At 46.7% G+C, this 23,898-nt stretch overlaps 2 protein-coding genes and 2 long non-coding RNA genes across 4 annotated transcripts; 2 read left to right on the top strand and 2 right to left on the bottom strand.

Annotated features, from left to right (window-relative positions):
* Nucleotides 1-6,829: 6,829 nt before the first annotated feature.
* Nucleotides 6,830-14,081, top strand: LOC109756002 (pyruvate decarboxylase 1). Its single transcript, XM_020314872.4, has 6 exons — nucleotides 6,830-7,498; nucleotides 8,729-8,892; nucleotides 8,984-9,634; nucleotides 10,040-10,157; nucleotides 13,225-13,413; nucleotides 13,572-14,081. Exons 1-6 carry the CDS (start codon nucleotides 7,010-7,012, stop codon nucleotides 13,740-13,742), a joined length of 1,782 nt encoding a protein of 593 aa, XP_020170461.1. The 5' UTR covers nucleotides 6,830-7,009; the 3' UTR covers nucleotides 13,743-14,081.
* LOC141042266 (uncharacterized) lies at nucleotides 11,747-12,819 on the bottom strand. The gene is made up of 3 exons (XR_012204280.1): nucleotides 12,447-12,819; nucleotides 12,184-12,250; nucleotides 11,747-11,997 (listed from the first exon to the last, which is right to left on the bottom strand). It is a non-coding gene; the product is annotated as an uncharacterized lncRNA (long non-coding RNA).
* A 1,286-nt stretch (nucleotides 14,082-15,367) lies between the features above and the next one.
* LOC109756004 (GABA transporter 1) lies at nucleotides 15,368-17,931 on the bottom strand. The gene is made up of 6 exons (XM_020314873.3): nucleotides 17,295-17,931; nucleotides 17,094-17,216; nucleotides 16,580-16,867; nucleotides 16,363-16,493; nucleotides 16,066-16,281; nucleotides 15,368-15,974 (listed from the first exon to the last, which is right to left on the bottom strand). The coding sequence occupies exons 1-6, from the start codon at nucleotides 17,488-17,490 to the stop codon at nucleotides 15,591-15,593; spliced, it is 1,338 nt and encodes a 445-aa protein (XP_020170462.1). The 5' UTR covers nucleotides 17,491-17,931; the 3' UTR covers nucleotides 15,368-15,590.
* Nucleotides 17,932-19,012: 1,081 nt separating this feature from the next.
* LOC120975558 (uncharacterized) lies at nucleotides 19,013-19,768 on the top strand. The gene is made up of 2 exons (XR_012180915.1): nucleotides 19,013-19,233; nucleotides 19,341-19,768. It is a non-coding gene; the product is annotated as an uncharacterized lncRNA (long non-coding RNA).
* Nucleotides 19,769-23,898: the final 4,130 nt, after the last annotated feature.

The raw sequence follows: 23,898 nt of genomic DNA on the forward strand, positions 1-23,898 counted from the left end.
AGAAAAGTATTAAGAATAAATCTAACCATAGCATTAAACTTTTGGATCCAAATCAGCCCCTTATAGAATAGCGCATAAACTAGGGTTTCGGCTTCTATCACTCTCGCAACCCATCATCTAATAACTACTCCACAATGCATTCCCTTAGGCCCAAAGTATGGTGAAGTGTCATGTAGTCGACGTTCACATGACACCACTAAGGGAATCACAACATACATACCATCAATATATCGAACACATATCAAGATCACATGATTACTTGCAACAAGATTTCTCCCGTGACCTCAAGAACAAAAGTAACTACTCACAAATGATAATCATGCTCATGATCATAGGGGTATTAAATAGCATAATGGATCTGAACATATAAGCTTCCACCAAATAAACCATATAGTAATCAACACTACTAGTCACCCACAAGCACCAATCTAAGGTTCCGATACAAAGATTGAACACAAGAGATGAACCAGGGTTTGAGAGGAGATGCTGATGTTGAAGATGTTGATGGAGATTTCCCTCCCTAAGATGGGAGAGTTGTTGGTCATGATTTCCCCCTCCGGGAGGGAAGTTCCCCCGGCGGAATCGCTCCGCCGGAGGGCAAAAGTGCTCCTGCCCAAGTTCCGCCTCGAGACGGCGGCGCTTCGTCCCGAAAGTCCCCTCCTGATTTTTTCTAGGTCAAAATGACTTATATACCAGAAGATGGGCACCGGAGGTGGGCCGAGGAGGGCACAACCCACCAGGGCGCGTCTGGCCTCCCTAGCGCACCCAGGTGGGTTGTGCCCACCTGGTGGGCCCCCTCAGGTAGTTATTTGCTCCAATAATTCTTATTTACTCCATAAAAAATCCTCGTGAAGTTTCAGCTCATTTGGAGTTGTGCAGAACAAGTGGCCTGACGTAACTGTTTCAGGTCCAGAATTCCAGCTGCCGGTATTCTCCCTCTTTGTGTGAACCTTGCATATTATGAGAGAAAAGGCATTAGAATTACTCCAAAAAGCATTACTATGCATAAAAACATTATAAATAAAGTAGGAAAACATGATGCAAAAATGGATGTATCAGAGTGGTCAACCTCAGGTAAAGGTCACGAGGATCTTCATCATCATTCATCACAAACTCATTGGCCTCATCACGTACCACTTCAAAGTTGGAGTGTTGAATGCTCGAGCTTCCCTTGTACAAAGAGACAATGTGTTCCCAAGCATCTTTTGCAAGAGTGAATGGCCGCAAGTGAGCTAGCTCTTCGGGAGGCATTGCGGCTTGAAGAATGAACAATGCAGAGTGATTGTATCGGTTGTCCACTTCTCCTCTTGGAATGAAGTTGCTTGGATCATGAGGGTAGAAGCCTTGTTCAATGATTCTCGAAAGATGTGCCGAGCTGTGATTCAAATGAGACCTGATACGAAAAACCCAATTAGGAAAATCATTTATCACAAGCTTAGGAGGAGGACCAAGATGGTTGATATGAGGTTCATGGACCGGCGCTCCATAGGTCAGGGGAGGAGCAACCGTGGCATGGATGCTCGTCCCATTCTTTCCTTGAGGCAATGGATTCTGATCACTACTAGCCCCCTCGTTATCGGAGTTGGCATCTGACTCCGTGGTAGTGGGTTTAACCACTTGAAGTGGATCGGTAGAAAGCTTGAGACCATCAAGGAAATCTTTACCCAAGGATGTGACCTCGGTCATCATAGAAGTCCTAAGTGAAGCACTAGCCTCATTTAGGTCCTCTCGAGAGACTATGGCCACTTCCTCGACCGTGGGTAGTTCATCCACTCGAGGCCCGTCATCAACCATACTCTTTGGGCAGTTAAGCCCTTAAAAAGAGACGAAGCTCTGCCAATTGAAAGGATCGATATGGTTGACTAGAGGGGGGTGAATAGGCAACTACCAACTTTTAGTTTTTCTTATCAAATTATGATTAGCAACAAAAGGTTGTTAAGATATGCAACTAGGTGAACAACCTATATGATGCTAACAACAACAACACGAGCAAGCAAATGATACAACATAATGCAAGCTTGCACAAAGTAAAGGTAGGAGATAACCACAAGTGGAGCCGGTGAAGACGAAGATGTGTTACCGAAGTTCCTTCCCTTAAGGCCAACTCCACCGCGCGACCCCATTTGTCCGCCGGACGCAATTTGGGTAAAAGCGGACACATGCAACGACCCAGCGGCAGACCCCATTTTACTTTTTCGTCCATTTCACCCCATCCCTGGACCAAAGTTGGTCTTGCTTTGGGGCCAAAGCGGACAGAAAACGGACGCAGCGGCCTCGTCCTCGTCCGCTCGTGTCCGGCCGGGCCCATATGTCAACCTTCCTCCCACCTACCCCACTTTTCTCTCTCTCTCCTCTCTCTTTCTCGCGCCCCTGGCCCGCGTCCCCCGACATCCCGGCGACGCAGCTGCAGCATGCCGCAGCAGTAGCAGGAGCGGGTGCGGCGGCGGCGAGCGCGTGTGGCGCGACGAGGCGGCGGCGAGCGGGCGCAGCGGCAGGAGGGGCCGGGCGAGCGCAGCGGCACTCTGGAGCGGAGTGGGGTGCCGGACGCGGCGGAGCAGGCGCGCGGGGCGGTCCGGAGTGCGGGCGCATCGGCCGGAGCAGGGCCCCGCTCGAACGCGCTGAAGCTCGAGCGCTTCGGCCGAAGCGTGGCACCGCATGGACGCTCTGGAGCACGGACGCCACGGCGAGCGACAGGAGTAGCTAGCTAGACGGCGAGATGCGGCACGGGCGAGCTGCTGCTCTGCTAGCGAGCTAGGCAAGCGGGCGGGAGGCGGCCAGTGCTGCGGGGGCGGCAAGGCGAGGAGGCGGCCAGTGCTGCGGGGGCGGCAAGGCGAGGACGCGGCCGCGGGCGCTGCGCAGCCGGAGCAGGGGCTGCGGCGAGGTGTACGCGAGCGTGCGCGGCAAGATGCGGCGTCGGCTAGCTGCTAGGCAGGCTGGGCGCGGCTGGTGAGCACGGGCGTGCTTGCTAGCTAGCCAGCCAGCCGCCGCGTTCGCTTGCGTGCTTGCTAGCTAGCCAGCCAGCTGCCGCGTTCGCGTGCGTGCTTGCTCGCTAGCTAGCCGGCCGCCGCTGTGTGCGAGCGCAAGGCATGCCCATCCATCGAGCGGCATAGTGCATGGGCGAGCGCGTGGGCTGCGACGAGGCGACCGCGGCGGGTGGCGGGTGGCGGCCGGTGGGGCACGGCCTGGGCACGAGTGCGGCGAATCCGGACAGCGTCGGTGCTCCTCGTCGACGCCAACGGCGGCCGTCCGTCAAGTGTTCAATGAATGTCTAAAGCAGAACACAGCCAGACATATTTTGGGTTGGGTTGGCCGCGGTGGGTGCCTCGATGGCGGGACGACCGCATGCGGACATGCATGTCCATTTTCCTACCCCAGATGGACAGAATCCGGTCAAACCGGACATCCGTTTGGGGTCATGCGGTGGAGTTGGCCTAAGGGGGAAGTACGTCTCTATTGGAGCGGTGTGAAGGCACAATGCTCCCCAAGAATCCACTAGGGCTACCGTATTCTTCTCACGCCCTCACACAATGCAAGATGCTGTGATTCCACTCGTGGTGCCCTTGAAGGCGGCAACCGAACCTTTACAAACAAGGTTAGGGCAATCTCCACAACTTAATTGGAGGCACCCAACACCACCACAAAGCTTCACCACATTGGATTGTGGCTCCGAGGTGACCTCATCCGTCTATGGTGCCCAAACACCCAAGAGTAACAAGAGTCGCGAGGGATTAGTGGGGGAATCAAATTTCTCTCAGTGGAAGTGTAGATCAAGGCCCTCTCAAGCAAACCCTAGCAAATCAACAAGATTGAGTGGCTATGGAGAGAGATCGGGCGAAAAAGAGCATTGGGAGCAACAATGGAGCTTGGGGGAAAGAGGTGAGTCAACTTGGGGAAGAAGTCCCCCTTTAAATAGGTGGGTGAAAATCCAACCATTTTCTACCCACTGGTCGTGCACAACCGGCCTGAGCGATACTACCGTTGCGTGCGGTAGTACTAGCCCCAACGTGCAATAGACAGAGTCATAGAAGCGGTAGTGCCTTCGGAGCGGTAGTACCACTCCCACCAGCGGTACTTCCACTTAGTGGTGCACATGGGACTAGAACTGTGGTAGTAGAGCAGGTAGTGCGACAGTACCGCGCCCGGCAGTACTACCGCTGGTTACTGCCGCTCTACTTCCGCTGGAGTGGAAGGAGGCAACAGAAGTAGAAACATAAGCGGAAGTACGAGCGGCCGAGGAGGCCAGTAGTATCGCATGAGCGGTGCTACCGCTCTGAAGAGCGGTACTTCTGCTTAGTTCTTTAGAGCTGAGTGAACTTGAGGTAGTAGGCTAGTAGCATAGGTCGTAGTACTGCATGCGTGACACTACCTATAACTACCGCCCTACTACCTCCCGTTTACAGAATGCCTAAAGTAAACGGTAGTGATAGGAACACTGGAGAGCCGTAGTACCGCGAGCGGTACTACCGCTCACCTGCGAGGTACTACCGCTTATCTGCTTCAAAATGGCCTCAACAGAATAAGGATGGATCTCCGAGTTGCCGGGAAGGAAAAGGGTGCAAAGAAATAAAGTGTACGTGTTATTCCACCCTAGCCTTTCCAAATGCGGACCCTCTCTTAATAGTATTGATTTCCTACGACTCAAAGCCACCAAAAAGAAATCGCCAGAAACAACCGTCTTCACTCTAAATTACTGAGGGGAAGTAAGCCATCTTGTGCCACCTGATAATCTCTGAAAGCTCAATGCACACGGTTAGTCCGCAAAACGCATTATCATCAATCACCAAAACTACTAAGGGTGAAATATGCCCTAACAATGTGGTTGAAGAAACCAAACATGTCTACCTAAATCTAGAGAGAAAGAATTTGGCTAAACTATCTGCTTCATAATTCCTCGTCCTACTTTCATTAATAAAATTACAATAAATGAACTATGTTACTCCAGCCTTAATCTACTTGATAATAGCATCATATCTTTCTTCTTCATCACTTTGAGATCCTTCATCATGGTGGCACAATCAAATGAAACAATAGAGAGATGCTTGGAGATCATGTGCCAACGCTAGCGCCTCGCGACAAGCCAGTGCTTCTAGAATTGGTGCATCAGTGATTCCTGAGAAAGTAATGGAAGAAGATCCCATATAGATACCATGTTCGTCATGACAAACCACCACCACTGAACCTCGATCACTATTTTTTTCCATGGCGCCATCGATATTGAATTTCAGAAATCCAGATGGGGGTCTGATCCAAGGTTGCCTAACAAAAGCCCGGACTGGCGCCGCCTGCAGTGTTGTCTTCTTTGGAGAGATGATCTCAAGCTCAGATAAGAACTTCTTAACAAACAAGTGGGTTGATAAAGGTGACTGAAATTCTTCATAAATTGCTTTTCATCTCCAGAACCATACCGCCCACAAGGTGACTACCATCTCCATGTAGTGCACATGTCATAACGAGTCTTACAAAGTCGAAAGCCAGAGTTTCATTTTGGTATCCTTATTTCATTCAAGTGTTGAACCATCTCCTTGCTAGCCAAGCCCCGAACGCATCTTGCCAAGGAGCATTCCACCAACGCATGACGCCGAGAATCTCCAGAGCCACGGAGAGGCACCAGTGTGTATCAGCCATATTTCTATGCTCCAAATCATCAAAAGTTGGGTTTGACCATTGTGCCAAACGCCATAGAAATACTTTGAGTTTTGAGAGCGGGCCAAGTGATGCGTCCAGCAGTCGCCACATGTCATGTACTGGACGCTCCCTCTGGATTTTATTTTTTTCTATTTTTCTATACACATTTTCAGGTTTTAGATGATTTTTTTTTCATATATTTTTTGGATTTTCGGTTTTCACTTGGTTTTCCTAGGTTTTGAATTTTTTTTGCGAAGCACAACTGTGCTTCTTGATAATAATAATAATAATAATAATAATAATAATAATAATAATAATCTGTGCTTCCATGAGAAGCACAAATTTACTTCGCGCGGAAGAACAGATTCGCTGCAAGATGTGCTTCTCGAAAAAATGCACTTGCATGAGAAACACAGATTGGCTTCTCGTGGAAGCACAGATTTACTTTCGTGATGTGCTTCTTGGGACAAAAATATGCTTCCACGACAAGCACTAATTTGCTTCTATATGCTTCCATGAGAAGCACAAATTTGCTTCTCGTGGAAGCATAGATTTGGTTTCACGAGTTGTGCTCCTCAGGAAAAAAACCTGTGCCGCCATGAGTTGTGCTTCTTGAAGAAAAAAAACTGTGCTTCGACGGAAAATATAAATTTACTTCCGACAGTGCTTGTACGAAAAAAAGCACAACATGTGCTTTAATATTTTTTGAAAAGCGCAACCTGCTTCCCTGCTCCTTTTTTCTTTTGTTTTTTTTTTGTATTCGGTTTTTTTGCGAGAACACATTTTTCCAGTTTATTTTTTTTGGATTTTTTTTATTTTGTGAAGAAAAAGTATGTCAAAACCTGTAATCAGGGATCTAGTTTCAAAGATCCCAACACAAAAAATCCAACAATGAAAACAGTTTGGTATTTGACACGCGGTTCAAGAGATAAAACCTTTTAAAAAATAAATCTAGAAAAAAAAAGAAACTTTCAGGCTGCGAGAATTGGCGCATATGAAATGCGCCGTTTGTTGCCAAATCCGAGAAGAGGGGGAGTGATTTTTGCAAGAAGTGTCCTTGACTTGACTAGTGATTTCATAAATTCGTCCATTGCTTAGCCGCCGAGACCATGATGTGAAGGCTGGGTCTTTAATTTCTAAAGTTGGGCCTTTGGCCTTTTCTCGAATGAAAAGGAATAAAATGGAGCCACGCGCCACTTGTTCCCTTCGTCTAGAAGCCCCCTGCGTTGCCCGGCGATGTGTCGCCTCGCCACTAGCCTCCAACTGTCCGACGCCCACATCACGAGCGCCAAGCAGCCAACTTTTCCAAGCACGAACCTTCTCCCCTCCTCCACTGCGGCCAAGAACAACCTCCGCGCCAACCGCCACCCTCCCTACCCTCGCCATGGACATCGGCTCGATTCCTTCCCCGGCCGACGCCGCGGCGCCGCCCTCCGCGGCCGCCACGCCGCGGGAGGCCACGCTGGGGCGCCACCTCGCGCGGCGCCTGGCCGAGGTCGGCGCGCGCGAGGTCTTCACCGTGCCGGGGGACTTCAACCTGACGCTACTCGACGAGCTCGAGGCGGAGCAGCCGTCCGGCGGCGGGGTGCGGCTCGTCGGCTGCTGCAACGAGCTCAACGCCGCCTACGCCGCCGACGGCTACGCCCGCGCGCGCGACGGCGGGGTCGGCGCCTGCGCGGTCACCTTCACCGTCGGCGGGCTCAGCGCCATCAACGCCGTCGCCGGCGCCTTCAGCGAGAACCTCCCCGTCATCTGCATCGTCGGGGGCCCCAACAGCAACGACTACGGCAGCAACCGGATCCTCCATCACACCATCGGCATCCCCGATTTCACGCAGGAGCTCCGCTGCTTCCAGAACGTCACCTGCTATCAGGTACGTCTCTGTTGTTCAGTTTTAATGTCGTTCCTCAAGACGAAATGCTCTGATTTTGTTAGGGATTTTGGCACTGCTTAGATTTTAGGTTAAAAAAATTATTTTAGTTTCTGTTTGGTCAATGGACTGGATCTGTGGTCTATTTCGCAATTCACTTTGTGACATGTTCAGTTTGTGATATTTTCTGATTGTTCCTCCATGTCCAGTAGTCTGGGTTTTGGGGTTTAGTTGTTTTTCAGGGAATGGCTCTGCTGCAGTTCTAGCACTGTCTGTCTGTCAGCACGATGCTAAAATTTGTAGAGACTGAGATAGGAGCGGTTCATGCTTTCTTGAGCTTAGGGATTAATGATTTTGTTTATACTGCAACTATGAAAATCTCTTTAGTGAGATAAAATTGTTCTCTGAATATTGAGTTATTTACTAGGGGGTGCATGTAAAATCCTTGACTGGAGATCACCGGATTCATTGTTGGACATGTTGTCTGCTCCAAACTAAAAACAGGCTTTCCAGACCAATATACAGTACTGCCTCCGTTCCAAATTATAAGATGTTTTGGATATTTCAATATTAACTACATACGGATTGGATTTTCTTTAAAAAGAAAAACTACATACGGATTGAAATGAGTGAGCGAACACACTAAAACATGTCTATATACATCCGATTCAGGAAAAAGTTAGAACATCTTATAATTTGGAACAGAGGGAGTAGCTGTTAGCCTGTTACACTTATTGGCTTATTGGTTCAGAAATAGGATTCTCCAATATAGAAATAGGGACACTACCCCATTTTCGAAGGATAAGTCCTTCTGTCTTCTGACTTGGACTATGCTTAACAACTTCAAGCATAACTTTTAGTCCATTACAGTGCTTGGTGCATCAGTTGTATCTCTCGCTTGATTATCCATTACTTCTGTACTTCTAAGTTAGTTTGGATGGCGTATATGAATAATATGATAATTCTGTAAGACAATTAAACTGCAAGAATGATTTCACTGTACACGCATAAATTTTTGTATTAACAGAATGAGGAAATAAAGCGTTCATATACGGGAAATTAAATGAACATGTGTTACTACATAGAAGGTTAAGAGGAGACTAAACCTTTACCTTCCGCAGATGATATGTATGCTTGGAATTGTGAATTTATTTTCAAAAGTGGGAATTCAAGATATCTATATGAGCATTGCGATTTTTTTCCTATTATATGACCTCATTTCATAAATTGCAGGCAGTGGTGAACAACTTGGAAGATGCACATGAACAGATTGACACTGCCATTTCCACTGCACTGAAGGAGAGCAAGCCTGTTTACATCAGTATCAGCTGCAACCTCCCCTCGATCCCGCATCCTACCTTTAGCCGCCATCCTGTCCCTTTCTTTCTCTCCCCAAGGTAAGTTAGCATGCTCCCTGTATGCGCATAACGACGATGAGATGGCAGTTGGCTTGGCATCACTGATGTTGATGAACTGTTCATTTGTCAGACTGTCAAACCAGATGAACCTGGAAGCAGCAGTGGAGACTGCTGCAGCTTTTTTGAACAAATCAGTCAAGCCGGTCCTTGTTGGCGGACCGAAGATGAGGGTGGCCAAAGCATGCGAGGCCTTCGTAGAGCTGGCTGATGCATGCGGTTATCCGGTTGCAGTGATGCCTTCTGCAAAGGGGCTTGTGCCGGAGCACCATTCTAGATTTATCGGCACATACTGGGGTGCTGTGAGCACTCCATTCTGCGCTGAGATTGTGGAGTCAGCTGATGCCTATTTGTTTGCTGGCCCGATATTTAATGACTACAGCTCGGTTGGGTACTCGCTTCTTCTCAAGAAGGAGAAGGCCATCATTGTCCAGCCGGACCGAGTCGTGATTGGGAATGGGCCTGCATTTGGGTGTGTTCTGATGAAGGACTTCCTGCATGCACTTGCAACCCGGCTGAAGAAGAACACAGCTGCCTACGACAACTACAGTCGGATTTTTGTGCCTCAGGGCGAACCCCTTTCCTCTGAGCCTGGAGAGCCTTTGAGAGTGAATATACTTTTTAAGCATATTCAGAAAATGTTGTCTGGCAGCTCAGCTGTTATAGCAGAGACTGGTGACTCATGGTTTAACTGTCAGAAGCTGAAACTACCAGAAGGCTGTGGGTAAGCTCCCCTGAAATATTTCAGAGCTCAAACTTCTGTCTGAGTTTTTTTAAACTTCCCGTATTGGTTGTTGGTCACATCCGTTCTTTTAGTATTTTTAATTTAGGTATAGTTGGATTATATCCAGATATTTTGTTCTGTTTTTTTTTTGGTTATTGATTATTTATCCGGGTGAATTTGATAAAATGCCTTATAGTAGTTTGAACTTCGATAAAATAACCCGTGATGTGTCACCGATTAGTGAGGCCATATTATCAGCTGGTTTCATGTAAGAATCTCGAAAATGAATGATAGAAGTCTAGACTAATTTTACATTGGTAACAACTGACAAGCCTTGTTTGTGTCAGTAACTAGGATGTATACTGTTCAGTTTATGTTTAATTAAACACCATTTTCTTTTCGCAGGTATGAATTTCAGATGCAATATGGATCAATTGGTTGGTCTGTGGGTGCAACTCTGGGATATGCGCAGGCTGCTAAGGATAAGCGAGTCATTTCCTTCATTGGAGATGGCAGCTTTCAGGTATGAAAAATTCAGTATCACCAAACGTTCTGTCTTATACCATTAGATTTAAAGCTCTATCAAAACTAGATGATTCCCCGCGCGTTGCTACGGGAAATATTGCTATAAATTGTTGTTTTACTTAGCAAATTAACTCTCCTAATAGGATCACCAAAATAATGAAAAATTTATCCTGCTTTGGCAACAACACTTTAGAATAATATACATCATTGTAGTGGTACATAAATAGGGTCGATCCTCCTAGTTATATCGTTCAACTTTGGCAACAATACTTTAGAATAATACTCCCTTTGTAAAGAAATATAAGATCATTTAGATTACATCATTGTAATGGCACATAAGTAAGGTCGATACTCCTAGTTATATCATTCAACTTCTGTTCGGTAGACGAACAATCAGATTAGATAAATATTACCCATGGAACTAATTTATTTATTACAAAGTAATGTCATGAGACATTCATATTCAGCAATACTCTCATGATAGTAAGATCTTTGCCGATGTGATCCTTCAGGGGGAAGAATAGAAGTTGCATCAAGTGGATGATAGCATTGCCTTCCTCGATGGTTAAGTAACTTGGCAGATAAAATCTAGGATTTTGCAGAAACACAAAGACACAAATGTATCAGGGAACATTAGAACAAACGTAGCACTTTTGCATATCTAAAATCAGGGAACATTAGAACAAACGTAACAAATGTATCGGGATCTAGGGTGTACCTAGAATCCTAGATACCAGTTACAACAATATCTTTGTGATTTGAGTAAAACTATGAAACCAGGGAGCTCTTTCGGTGTGATTAAGAAAATAAATTGAGCAAAAATAGCAAGGGAATGCTCAACAAAGTAAAATCCTTGTCATAAGAGACGATAATGATTATAATGTTTGTCCCTGAAAAATTGTTTAGGATTTTCAGAACAATGTTCTCTGTTTGAGTGATCGGCTATCAACCATACGAATGATAAAACTGTAAAATAATCTTTTTATGAATCCATAGTACATGATATTTACCATAAATCTACATGGAACACAAACACATGGAAGTACAAAGGAACGGTTGTGAAATTAAGGAATGAAAGGATGCACGGCATCATTATTTGCAGTAAGACATGTGACAAACTCAAATAAATTTCCATATACCTTCACATTGTTGAGTGTGAGGGAAGTAATCTGCAATAAGTAAATTAGAAAAAAAAAATCAGAGTTAGACTGCACGAACTAAGCACTTAAAAATTGCATGGGTTATTATATCTATGCCTTAATCAAAGTAAATAAGTTGAAAATCAAAGTAACTAAGTTGACATCTCAAAGAATAAAAGGTAAATAAGTTTACTAACTAACCATAATCTCCTTTTTAGCATCTTCTTCGTGAACTATAAGCTGCACATCATACTGAATCAAACAATGACGGCTTGATGTGTAAACATATTAATTGGCCCTCGTGTTTTTGCCATAACAATAGAAAAAAAATCCACTATGCAGCATTAAAAAATTGTATGAGGGTGAATCGGATAATCTAAGAAAATGTGATATGTACCATCATTTTTGTTATGATCAGGGCACTCAAACGTAAGCCCTATCACTGAAACTGATATGTGAGTTCTGCACCTATTGATGCGTACAATTTACCACTATTGAATATGCCATTGTAGAAGAGAAGTAATCTGAACCACCAACATATGAAAATAAATTCTGACTACATGTTTACATTATGGCACCTATATATTGTATCAACACCAGCTTACCATCCATATCCGTTTTCCCAAGTATAGTATCGAGTATGAAATGGAAAGGGCTTTGGTTCTTTGCTCAAGGGCTTGACAAACAGGTCTTTGTTCTCTGGCAGCAGAAAATAAAAATTCAGAATGCGTCAGGTTGGAACTCACAATAAGCAATGTGGCATATGTAGCTGCAGAGAGAAGAAATCATGCAAGCAAGTAGGGGGGGGGGGGGGGGGGGGGGTATAGGATGAGATAAACAAATAAAATAAAAATCGAGTCTCGAGGATACAGGTGGGCTTCTCACCATTCGGAATCTAATATCCGTCAACAACAGCCTGAGTTATGATTTCCGCAGATCTGCAAGAAAGAACCTACAGTAGAATTTAACCAATATATCATGATGTATTCCAAGAAAATAATTAGAGAAGAAATAAACAATTCCCTTGCATAACCAAACATAATTACTACTTCCACGCAATAACCAAGCAACCAGGCAAGGAAAAACGACTATGTTGCATCACGAACCAGAATTACCACATTGAAGCAATGGCAAGGAGAATTACTTACAAACTGGAAGCAATAGTCTGAAGATGGCCGCAACACGCTTCTCTCTCACGCGCGCGCGTCGACACAGCCGACGCCACAGCCTGACCCTGGAGAAGCCGTCTTTTGACCTTGAGATGAACGCATCATGCTCCCCTCTCATCTCATGTCGACACAATCACCGCCATGATCCCTTGCCTTCTCTCTCCCACACAGCCTCCACATGCCCAATTCCTCTCGCGTCTTCCTCTCGAATCGCCCAAGCAGTAGCAAGAGCAATGAGCGGAGTGGTGGCCGGCGGAAGGGATAAGAAGCGGAGGCTGATTTGGCCTGGACTCGCGAGCGTGGGAGGGGGTGTCTCGCACTGGTGGCAGGCGAACCAAGAAGACGGAGCGGGGAGGCTGGACTGGATGGGAATTAAAGTAGGAAAAGTGGAAGGGGAACGGCTTTGGAAGGCACTGATGGTCTGCTTTTGGGAGGTGAGGAGCCGAGGAAGATGGAATCAATGCAACACGATGTAGCGCGGGGGTGTTGAACGCATGAGCCTGGACGCGATCCAGGGGAAGAGGGGGCGATGTGTTCATCTGATTCAGGGACAGGGAGGTTTGTAGTCAGCCTTTTGTGGGTCCACTGCTGGTAACAGAAAGCAAACGTGGCTGGTATAGACTCTGGTGGGTCCCTCATGTAAGCTGGTAAGAAAAAACTGATGTGGCTAGGCTGCTGATGTGGACATGCTGCATGTCAAGATTATACTAGATTATAGATATGCGGCTAAGAAAGATTTAATTGGGCTGGTATATAGGTGACGGCACAAGAAGTGTCGACGATGCTCCGGTGGGAACAGAACAACATCATCTTTCTCATAAACAACGGGGGTTACACCATTGAGGTGGAGATCCATGACGGCCCTTACAACATCATCAAGAACTGGAACTACACCGGCGTGGTGGAAGCATTCCATAATGGCGAGGGCAAGTGCTATACGGCCAAGGTTGGTGTTACAGTTGTAATCTATATTTATTTATACGGCTAAAAAAATTAAGAAGGTTTTTTGAAACTGTTACCGGGAGAAAGACTCCCCACCTGAATATATTTTAAAATATTTAAAAAGTACTGCATTGCAATGAAATTTCACCCTTGTGTCTGTAGGTCCGAACAGAGGAGGAACTGAAGAAGGCAATTGAGGCATCCCTAGGACCCAACAAGGACAGCCTGTGCTTTATAGAGGTAATTGTGCACAAGGATGACACTAGTAAAGAGCTTCTTGAGTGGGGTTCTAGGGTTTCTGCCGCGAATAGCCGGCCACCAAATCCCCAGTGAACGCACCAGGTCACCAAAGATCCTCATCCAGCTTAATGATGTCATGTGGAAGTTCTGAATAGATGTTACTGATCTTTGAATAAATCATCCATTTGAGTCCACTGCTGTTGCAAGGGCTCATGGTTACTGTACATAGATGGTCTTAGTTCAGGAACCTGTGCTTGTATATTACTTCAATAAATCTGAAATCGATGTCATAGCCAGCTAAAGACGCCCTTGATTTTGGCATCTTTCTTGATTTTGACAACAGTTTCAGGCTTGTTGTGTTTCTGAAAAGCATTTGTAAGACAAAACAAGTTGCGTTTCTAGAATGCGAATAAGATTCAATTATGTGGTGAACTAGCAGAGTAAACTCAATGGTGCACTCCTGGGTGAAAACAATTTCTGAATGTCAAAATATTACAGAAAGAACACTGTAAATTCACTAGTTTGTTTTGCGTTTGTAAACTTTCATGGGAGACGGTTATTTTGCGCCCTGTGCAAAAATAAAGAAGAAGTTTCAGTGCTCTTTTCCTATGAAAATTTACATGGGTGTAAGAGTGTTATGACCGGCATAGTAGGGGCTCAGCCCAGTGGGTTATGGCCCAAGTTATCTTATCGTTATTAGGGGCTTAGCCCAATTATCTTATCGTTATTAGGATCGTTGGCTTAGGAGCCAAGTAAACCTCTCTATATAAGGAGAGGAGATGTATCAATCTAATCAAGCAAGAAGCAATCAATATTTGCTCGGCTTCCCTTAGGGAGCCGGGAGACCTAAACCCTAGCCGCCTCCTGCCTTCGCCGCCGCTGCAACTGTCGCAAGGACGGCGCCACGCCGCCGGCCACCGCGCACCAGCCCTCGTCCTTCCCCCTCCTTCCCCTACAACCTACGCCCTAGATCCGGTAGGGCCCTAGCTCCTACCGAAGAATTTATACCTAACAAAAGTAATAGACAAAGCAGTCCTATTCGTTTCACATCTCTACCTAACCTAATATTAAAGGGAGGTGTCTCTGTCGACACTTTCACATCTCTAACTTAATATCTGTCTCTACCTAATATTAAAGGGAGGTGTTTGTCTCGACACTTGACCATGATATTTAGACCAAATTTAGCAGTACTGACATTTGGGACCAGGAAAGTGGCAGTTTTCAAAATGTTTTCCAGCTGGTATGATTTAATTTTATTTCTTCCAAACCATTTGCAGCAGCCCAATTTTGTACAAGCAATAAACAAACTGTCACGTGAAACCTTTCTCCTCATTCACCTCACAAACCTCGGCCAATTCTAAGATTGATGAATTTAGGCTGCTGTTCACCTCACAAACCTCGGCCAATTCTAAGATTGAGAATAAATTATTGGCGAAATTTAATGTGTCCTAGTCCTACACTTTGTGTTTAGAAGGAACTGTACTATTGTTATGTACTCCCTCTGTGAAGGAATATAAGAGCGTTTAGATCACTACTTTAGTGATGTAAACGCTCTTATATTTCTTTACGGAGGGAGTATGATGTTCATAATTTATATGACAGCATCCATCATGTGTGCTTTGCTCTAGGTTCTTCTATTGGAGTGGTATGCTTATTTGTTGCTTTCTTGATATCTTTTTTCCTGGAATTGTAAATCGATTTATGTGGTCATCGAATTGTTTTTGTAGGCAATAGATTATAGACTTACTGATTGGTCTGAGATGTCTGTGTTTTGATTCTGATCCTATACATGTTTCAAAAATGTGACTCAACTTACAAAATGAGTCCCCATGTACTATTGTATATAACATTGCATATTACCTGGCATCTAGCACTGCCACACACAAACCTACATATAAGTGAACTGATGCACAAGAGCAACCTGATATAACTTAACTATGATCACATGTCATGGAAGAACTTGTAGGTCTTGACGTCGAGCACAATTGCTCTGATGGCTCCAATGCATGCAAGAACTCCGATGGCAGAGAACAAGACGGCGACGGCACAGCAAAGGGCCTTGACGGTACGCCGCAGCCCCAGGTTTTTGGGCAGCTTCCCAGCCTTCAGAAATGCTAATGCAGGCAGCACAAAGTCCAGTGGGGTGAACCCAACCGCTCCACAAACTGATACAAAGTCCCCAAAGAATGGCATTGCGGCGGCAACAAGGGTGATCGTCGCCATGTATGCAGAGGTGTACATCAGTCGCCACAGCCATGCTCTGTACGCCATATTCTTCGCCTGAATGCGCTCTTCGAAGTGCGCGTATGTCGGCCTGCAGTATATCTTTGTGAAGAAGAAGAAGTAGAGTTAGTTACTGGATGGTTGGCAAGAATTTCCTGATGGAAGTAGGAGGTTTGCCATAAGTTACAGTTACCTGAAAGCAACCTGTGATCTGAACAACTGCAAATATGTTTGCCATTACAATTGCCCATCTTGGAACGGTCAGGGAGGACAAGATGTATGGCTGGACTCCAGAGCCGAATGCCCAATAGCCACTGAATGCCAGTGTCCAGTAGGACACGACGATCAATGTGTACGCCGTCGACACACCCTTGTACATGTTTGTTGTTGCCGGTTCTCGCACAGTGCTCTGCATTTCAGCCAATTTTATGCAAACAATGATTGTTTGTACACTAAGTTCATCGATATGGACAGAATTTCAGATGGGCACCTGGATTTCTGGCAGCATTGCGTCACCAAATGAGAAGGCTATTGTGCCCAATGCATTGAAACCTCTGAAGACCTTGGTTGCGGTGCTTCCTTGCAGACTGTAACCCACATCATTTCGGTCAATCCGATATCCTGCAGTAGAGGATGCCGTCGATTCCTTTCATCTTCAGTAATTTCAGTACTTTATGTATGCAGAATAAAAATTTACTGAATTTTACCATCGTATATCGTGACACCGATGGCCGTCCCTGCAAACCCAATGGTGGAAGCAGTGCAGGTAGCATTCACCCACCGGAGCGAATGGATGTCAGGAAGCTGCGAGAGAAACAGCTCGAGCATGCCGAAGAGGAGGATGAAGTGCTGCAGCGTCATCGCGCCGTGGTCGGCGGCGTAGTAGTGCTTGTAGACGGCCTTGAGGCTGCTGCCGGCCGCAATCTGGATCGCAATGTTGTTGCCAACCGAGGCCACTTGCTGGAAGAATGACACATACCAGTAGCCCCATGGACCTGATCAACAAAGTACAGAGTCACTATCAAAGGTAAATTTTCACAAACTGATGTGATGTTAACAGTTGCTTGTTGAATCATAAGTGCACCATTGATGAGAATTACAGTTAAATGATCAAAAGAACATTTCTCTCAGTAACTTTCTTTTGCAACAATAAAAAAGGTTTCTGCAGTTAACAGTATCGTCAGATGGTAACTATTTGTTGGAAGAAAAAATTGCACTGACCAAATATGCTTTGTGCGAGCAGCCGGTAGCTGGTGTGCTTCTCTCCGTTCCACTGCCACAGTGAGGCAACGGCCAGGCTCGAACACCAGGTGACCAGCGTCCCTATCACCAAGCAGCAAACACCTGTGGGAAAAACAGAACTGCTAATCACCCGATCAAAAATAACCAACCAGAGAATCTACACCATATGGCGCTGCTAACCCAGAGGCCAGCCCAGGGATGCAAGAGCAAAGGGCAGGGGAGCGTAGGCTGCCGGCGTGGCGATCGTCGTCGCCACGTGGAACGCCGCGTGTCTCCACGTGCCCTTCCCTTCCTTGGCGCCGCCGTCCTTGTCCACGCCGGCTTCGCCGGGCTGGTAGTCCTCCTGGGCACCGCCTCTCGCCGTCGCCGGCGACATGCCCACTGCTGCTGCTTCTCTTCACTGGACTTTGGAGTAAGAAGAGCTTGAGAGCGAGTGATCCAGTAGCTTATGTCACGCCTCTTATCTTGTGTTGACGTAGGCGGTTTCTGCACCGATCGAAGAGCAGAAGCCAGAAGAGGAGAAAGATGGGCTCGTATTGGATTGGAGTAGCGTGGAAACGGAATACATGCTTTGGAATGGGAAAACAAAAACTAACCGCTTCTTTCCAAGCATATGCTATTGCTTTGTGAGGAAAGTTAGAGCCATATATTATTACCAAGGACTAAACAAAGATTCAGTTCATTTCATTTTGACTGAACAACAGAAAAAAGGATTTTGAACTGAAAAATGTCATGTCAACTTAATAACATCCCCATGAAAAAATAGACATGGCAACTAGGAAAGCACTCCTTTTATTTATGTAAGAAAGTCACAACTTCATCGCGGAGCCGCCCCCCCCCCCCCCCCCCCCCCCCTCCCCCGCGTCGCCTTCAGGGGCGGCTCGGGCGGAACCCTAGATTGAGCCGCCGCCGACCCCCCCCCCCCCCCCCCCCCATCCCTGACTCTCCCTTGCCGTCGCCGGATGAGGTCGCCGGACTAAGTCCACGCAGCGGACGGCGGCGGCGGGGCATCTCCTTGTCCTGTGGCTGAATCTCGCGGTGGAGGGAGGCTCGCCCTCCGGTGATGCGTCGTTGCGGGCTCTGCGGCGGTGCTCTCCAGGGCTGCGTCTCCGGCGGCAGCTGCCGAGGTATCGGCGTCGACGGGTCACTGGGCTGCGGCCCGGTGCTCTCACCGGTGCGTCGGGGCGGGGTGGCGGCCCCCCTTCCAGCCATCTGGAGGCTCCTCCACGCGCGTGCTCTGGATGGTGCTGCGTTGCCGGCGGCTGCTGCCGTGGTGACGGCACCGACGAGCTCTTGGGCTATGCCTCGGTGCTCTCGCCGGCGCGTCGGGGCGGGGTGGCGGCCCCCCTTCCTGCCTTTTGGAGGCCTTCGCGCGCGGACCGATCTCTAGTGGCCTGTGCGTTGGTGCCGCAGCAGGAGGTTGCTGGATCTGTCTTCGGATTCGGCTCGCCTGTGTCTGCCGGCGGCGAGGTGGTTGCTCTTGCGTGGGATGGCGTCGTCTCCATGCTTGAGGTGCTTGGACCAGCGGGTGTGCGGGCCTGTGGCTCTTCTGTCGGGGCGAATAGCTCCCATGCGAAGTCGTTGGTGTGAATTGTCTCTCATGCGACGTCGTTGGTTGTAATAGCTCTCATGCGACATCTGTGTTGGAAAAAATAGCTCCCATGCGACACTGCTGTCTAATCAAAAGACACATGTTTAAAACTCGAATCAGGTGAGCGGGACCCACAGCGTGGGACCCACTAACTTATCCAACTCAGCGTTGGTCAGGTGAGCGGGACCCACAGCGTGGGACCCACTAACTTATCCAGGTCAGCATTGGTACAAGAGGACACGCCGTGCCCCGAGCCGTGCAGCACCCGAGCCCATCCTCCCCCCCCCCCCCCGACCGTTGTTGTTCTTCTTCTCCGGCGACGACGCGCAGCAACGCCGTTCCGGGCCGCGACCTAGCAATGTCGAGCTCCGCTTTAGCCTCCCGCCGCGCTATGGCACAGTGCCCATGACAAGGTGCCCTGCATGCCCACGTATCGCACCCCTGAAGCGGCTAGTCACAACGACCGACAAGAATGGCAACCTTGGGCGGGAATTCGTGAAATGCGAGAGCAAACCAGAGCAGGGAAAGGTGAGATTTTACTTCTCAATATGCCAATTTTGGTTTTTGTCTCCCAATTTCATATTTGCCCATTTTTCATCGGATTTGGGATTTAGGGTTCATCTTTCCGATTTCAGAAATTGAAGCAATGCACCCATTTTGAGTGGCTAGATGAGTACATAGAGCGGATTCAACTGGAGGGTGCATCAGGGGAGCTCGATTTACCATTGGAGGCGGAGAAGTTGGGCAAGTTTGGATCGGGCGCGTCTGGATCTGGGGCCTCTGGATCTAGCAATTCCATTGGGGGCGCCCATTCCATTGGTGCTACTGTGGGGGATGCAGGAGTGATGGCAGAGCTGAAGAAGCTGAACAAGCAGATGAAGAAACTCATCGAATTGCAGAAGCAGGGCAATTTGATGGGGCTGATGGCCGGACTTTTTTTATGTCTGTGTAATTGCTCTCCAATTTGTTTATGTGATGATAATTAGTCGTAAGTGAATAGATTGGGCATCATTTGTAATCGTAATGATATGGATATTTGAATAAAAGTGTTGCGTTGTAGGAATTCGGCATGTCTTCTCCACTCTGTTTCGGCCCCGTTTTTTCAGTTCTTCAGTTCGTCATCAGTTTCAGTTTCAGTGGTAGAGGGAGAAAAGAAAAAAAAGAGGTTCGTCCACAGTTGCCCGAAAAGGCCAGGCCCATATAGAAGTTAGGCAGGGCCGAATAGAACATACCCAGGCCCATTGATAAAAGAAGTGTAGCTAGTGCAAAAAAAAGTGCACACGGTCATTGACATCGATATATCTTTTCGGCTTTAGGTTATTTCACAAATTTTAAGTTTCCTGCAGTCATCTTTTTTGAGATAACTCATCTGATAATTATTTGAGCTATTTTTATGCATAAGCTATCGTGTCCGATGGTAGGGTCCCGTGTTGTTTCGGCTAAAACAAAAGGTTGGTTCTAGTTAGCTGTCTAACTTGCAGTCTTTGTAAACCAAAAAAGTTGCAATTGTTTGGTTCTAGTTTATTTCAACCAAGCATCTTTTTTAAATTTTTTTATTTGTGCTATGGTGTTTTCAAAGTTTTTACTCGTGTGTTTCAACCGAAAAAGGTTGTGCCCCTCTCAAAAAAAGAAGACATCTAGTGTGCCCCTAGTAGCATCTCCTTACAACATAGAGGGGCATCCCCTTACAACATATAGTGCATAAAACATAAAAGGAAGATAATTAACTAGACACGTGCTAACAACAACTTATATGATTGGATCATGTTTTAGTGCATTTTTTAGTTCACATGGCCACATAAATAAAATGCAATGGAGAAACTTTAGGCCCGAAAAAACATTAATAGATAGCACGATAGAGGGGCATCGGGTACCCTAGTAGCATAGATAGATAGAACATATAGAGGGGCATCCCCTTACAACATATAGTTCATAAAACATGAAAGGAAAATAATTAAAACTAGATAGATAGAAGACACGGGCACACACGCCCGAACCAACACAAACACAAGCTAGATAGATAGATAGAAAGACTCGCACTCGAACAACTCCTTGGCCCCTCCTCCTTAGCCGGCGCCCCTCACTCGTCGTTCTCCGGCATCTGGTAGGGGAGGGTGTGCATGCCGTTGGGGTGAGGGAAGATGTGGTGGAAGTTGGTGAAGATGTTGTAGGTCGTGAACGCGATAAACTCGCATCCACACCAGAACACCTCGCCGAGGAGGTGGTGAGCGTCATGGGGGTTGGTGAAGGTGACATAGAGGCCGATGACGAAGCCGTTGGCGTTGCCATCATACTGCTCGTGGAGGTGGAACATAGGCAGAGTGCCCGGAGGGAGGTGGCGGTAGCCGGCTTGGAGGAAGAAGCGAGCCAGCTCTCTAGGGCCCCTCCACCTTGAGATGGCCCACACCCTCAGGCTATTCTCGACGATGACTCCGGCCGGGTACTCCCTCTCCGGCACGGTGCGAGGGCGACGGTAGGTAGGGCCGTTGAACTGCATGGTGGCTCGAGTGGTGGATTTGGCTCGAAAAGAAGAAGCGGGGGAGGCTTGAGAGATGAGTGTGAGAGGGATGAGGAAATGGTGCCCTTTTATAGCCGCATTGCAGCCGAGGTCAATGTGTACACGGTGCCTTCTCGGTCGTTTTCTCTTCTCTGTTCGTACTGGCATAAGTAATTGCGGGCATTAATTCAAAAACGGCGGGCAGAGCATCCAAAGAGGCACGGGCGGCACAGGCGAGATGCATCGTTTCGTGCACTTACATCGGCGGTGACGCCGCGTGGGAAACAGGCCCGTTCATCCGCGCGTGACACTGAAAAAGGAGCTGCACCACCGACGCGTCCGTCCCGTGTCTCAGGTTCAAACATGCATTTGTTAAAATAGCTTAGATGCGACGTACCTATACGCTGCGCCCCTGCCGCTGCTTTACTGTGTCGATGCGTGCATGCAAGCCCGCATGCAAATGGCTAGGTTGTGTCACAGCGTTCACGAGCACAGAATAGCTAGGCTGCGACGTTGCATGGCATGCATGGGACAGGGATGGCCCACATGTCATTGACCGTCTCGCATGCAGCCCATCCCCCCCTCTCGACGGCCGTGCGCACGCACGCCAGGCTCTGCCGGGCCCGATCCGCTCGGCCCAACGGTCACTGAGATGCTCCCCCGCTCAACGTTATCTGTTCGTCAGAGAGAAAAAACGGTGGCCAATCAGATTGAAGAATCAGGGCTCCCACGGATCGCCCCCGCGGAATCCTTCTAGAAGGCCTATCCGACGGCCGCAGTTTGGCGTTAGGGTTAGATCGACGATGGACATTTGGCGCTAGGGTTACATGGGTTTTGGAGGCAGTCAACGGGGTTTTGAAAGGTTTGACCGAACATTCAAATGTGTATAACTAATTCAAAAAAAACTAAGAAATGAAAAACATGCGCATATAGTCTTGTTATGTTACATAGTTATGATATAAAATGATAAACTTGATCTAATGATCTTTGCATGAAAAAACCTTCACAAATTGGACTATCTCGACTGAGGTTGCATAGAGTTCAAAGGAGTGAGAAGAGGGTTTGAGGTTTTGAAAATGCAAAAAATCAAAAACCTCACCTTAGCTTCATTTTGGAGTGACTAAGGAGGAACTGAAGTTATTTTTGCATTTTAATTTTTTAAACTTGTTTTATTGCTGACTTTGTATTAAAGGGTGTTTTTTCAAAAATAAATTAATAATATGAATACTTATTCAAAAAAAGGTGAGACTTCGTATTGATCCTATATAGGTATAATATAAGCTAAGAAAATCTTTTTTTGTGATTTTGAGAAGGTCGAAAAAAACTTGCTTAGAAATGGGGTCGTTTTCCCTTACTTTGGAGCCTGTTTGGACAACATTTTCAGTGACTATGAGTTGGACTTCACAAAAAGGGTTGGATTTATGAACTAAAGTGCATAGTAGTACATAAAACAATGCAACATCACAGAACAAACAAATGAACTCCAAAAATATTGGAGATAGGTTCAAATTTGAATGTCGGTTCAAATTTGAATTTTATTTCAAGTCAAATCAACATCATAGCACATAAGTTTTCACATGAAAGAACATAAGTTTTCACATCAAATGACAACAAACATAAGTTTTCACATCAAATTTGAATGATTTCGACTCTATTTCTTTTGCTTCTTTCTACCACTCGATTTCTTCTCCTTTTTTCCACCGTTTGGTTCCACGGCGCATAGTTTGTTGATGCTGATGCTCTTGCTTTTTGGCCCCTTGGTTTTCTTGCCAACTCCACTAGGCCCCCTCAACTTTTGCCCCTCACCATGTCCCACTTCTTCAGTTTGCACTTCTGCAGCTTGAGTAGATGGCACACATTGTTCAACTACTTCAGTTTGCAACTCAACACTTGGCAGCACAACCTCCAAACATGGCAACACAGCTGTCAAAGCAGACTCGCATGGCAGCACAACAGTTGCTTCATCTGCAACAGTTTCAGATTGCCCTAGCGCCTGCAAAACAGATTCAGTATGCATCACATCGTCCAAAACAGAAACACTTAGCTCATGTTCAGCAGTAACAGTTTCAGTTTGCTCCATATCTTTGTCACCAAACATTATCTGCTTAGTGCTCTTCCTTCTAAAGCCATTGAGTCTTGCTTTTTTCACCGGCCAGCACTATTCAACAACAAGAGGTGGGGCTTTTTCTGCACGCTTCCTCCTAAAAAATAAAGCATTTCACTTGGTTAGATACTAGAACAAGTAGCAAAATCAAAAACTTGCAAAAACAGTAACATAAACATACTTTGGCCTCTGAGGAGTGTAGATGCATTTGGATGAACCAACTCTGTGCCCAAGTACCTCACACAACTTGCACCTATTTTTGTTACCTTTTTGAGCCCTTTTGGGCTTATCATTCTTTTCCTTTTCCTTTTTCCCCTTCTTACTACAACCACCTTTCTCAAACCAAGCTTTGAATCTGCTCTGTTTTGGCCTCCCAGCCTTTCTTCTAGTGACAGGGGGACACAAGGTAAATTCTATTTCCACCTTAGGCCACTGAGATTGGTCAGTCAGTGCAGGAATTGGACTTGCATATGCAGCTTTGAATTTTTGTACTGAATAATACTCATGCAAATATGGGTGCATATTTAACCTGGGTTTAGATGCCAAAAAAAGTATGGAATGCTCACATGGTTTTCCAGTGTGTTGCCACTCT

Source organism: Aegilops tauschii, chromosome 3 (genome assembly GCF_002575655.3).
Source record: "Aegilops tauschii subsp. strangulata cultivar AL8/78 chromosome 3, Aet v6.0, whole genome shotgun sequence".
NCBI classification, from domain to species: Eukaryota; Viridiplantae; Streptophyta; class Magnoliopsida; order Poales; family Poaceae; genus Aegilops; species Aegilops tauschii.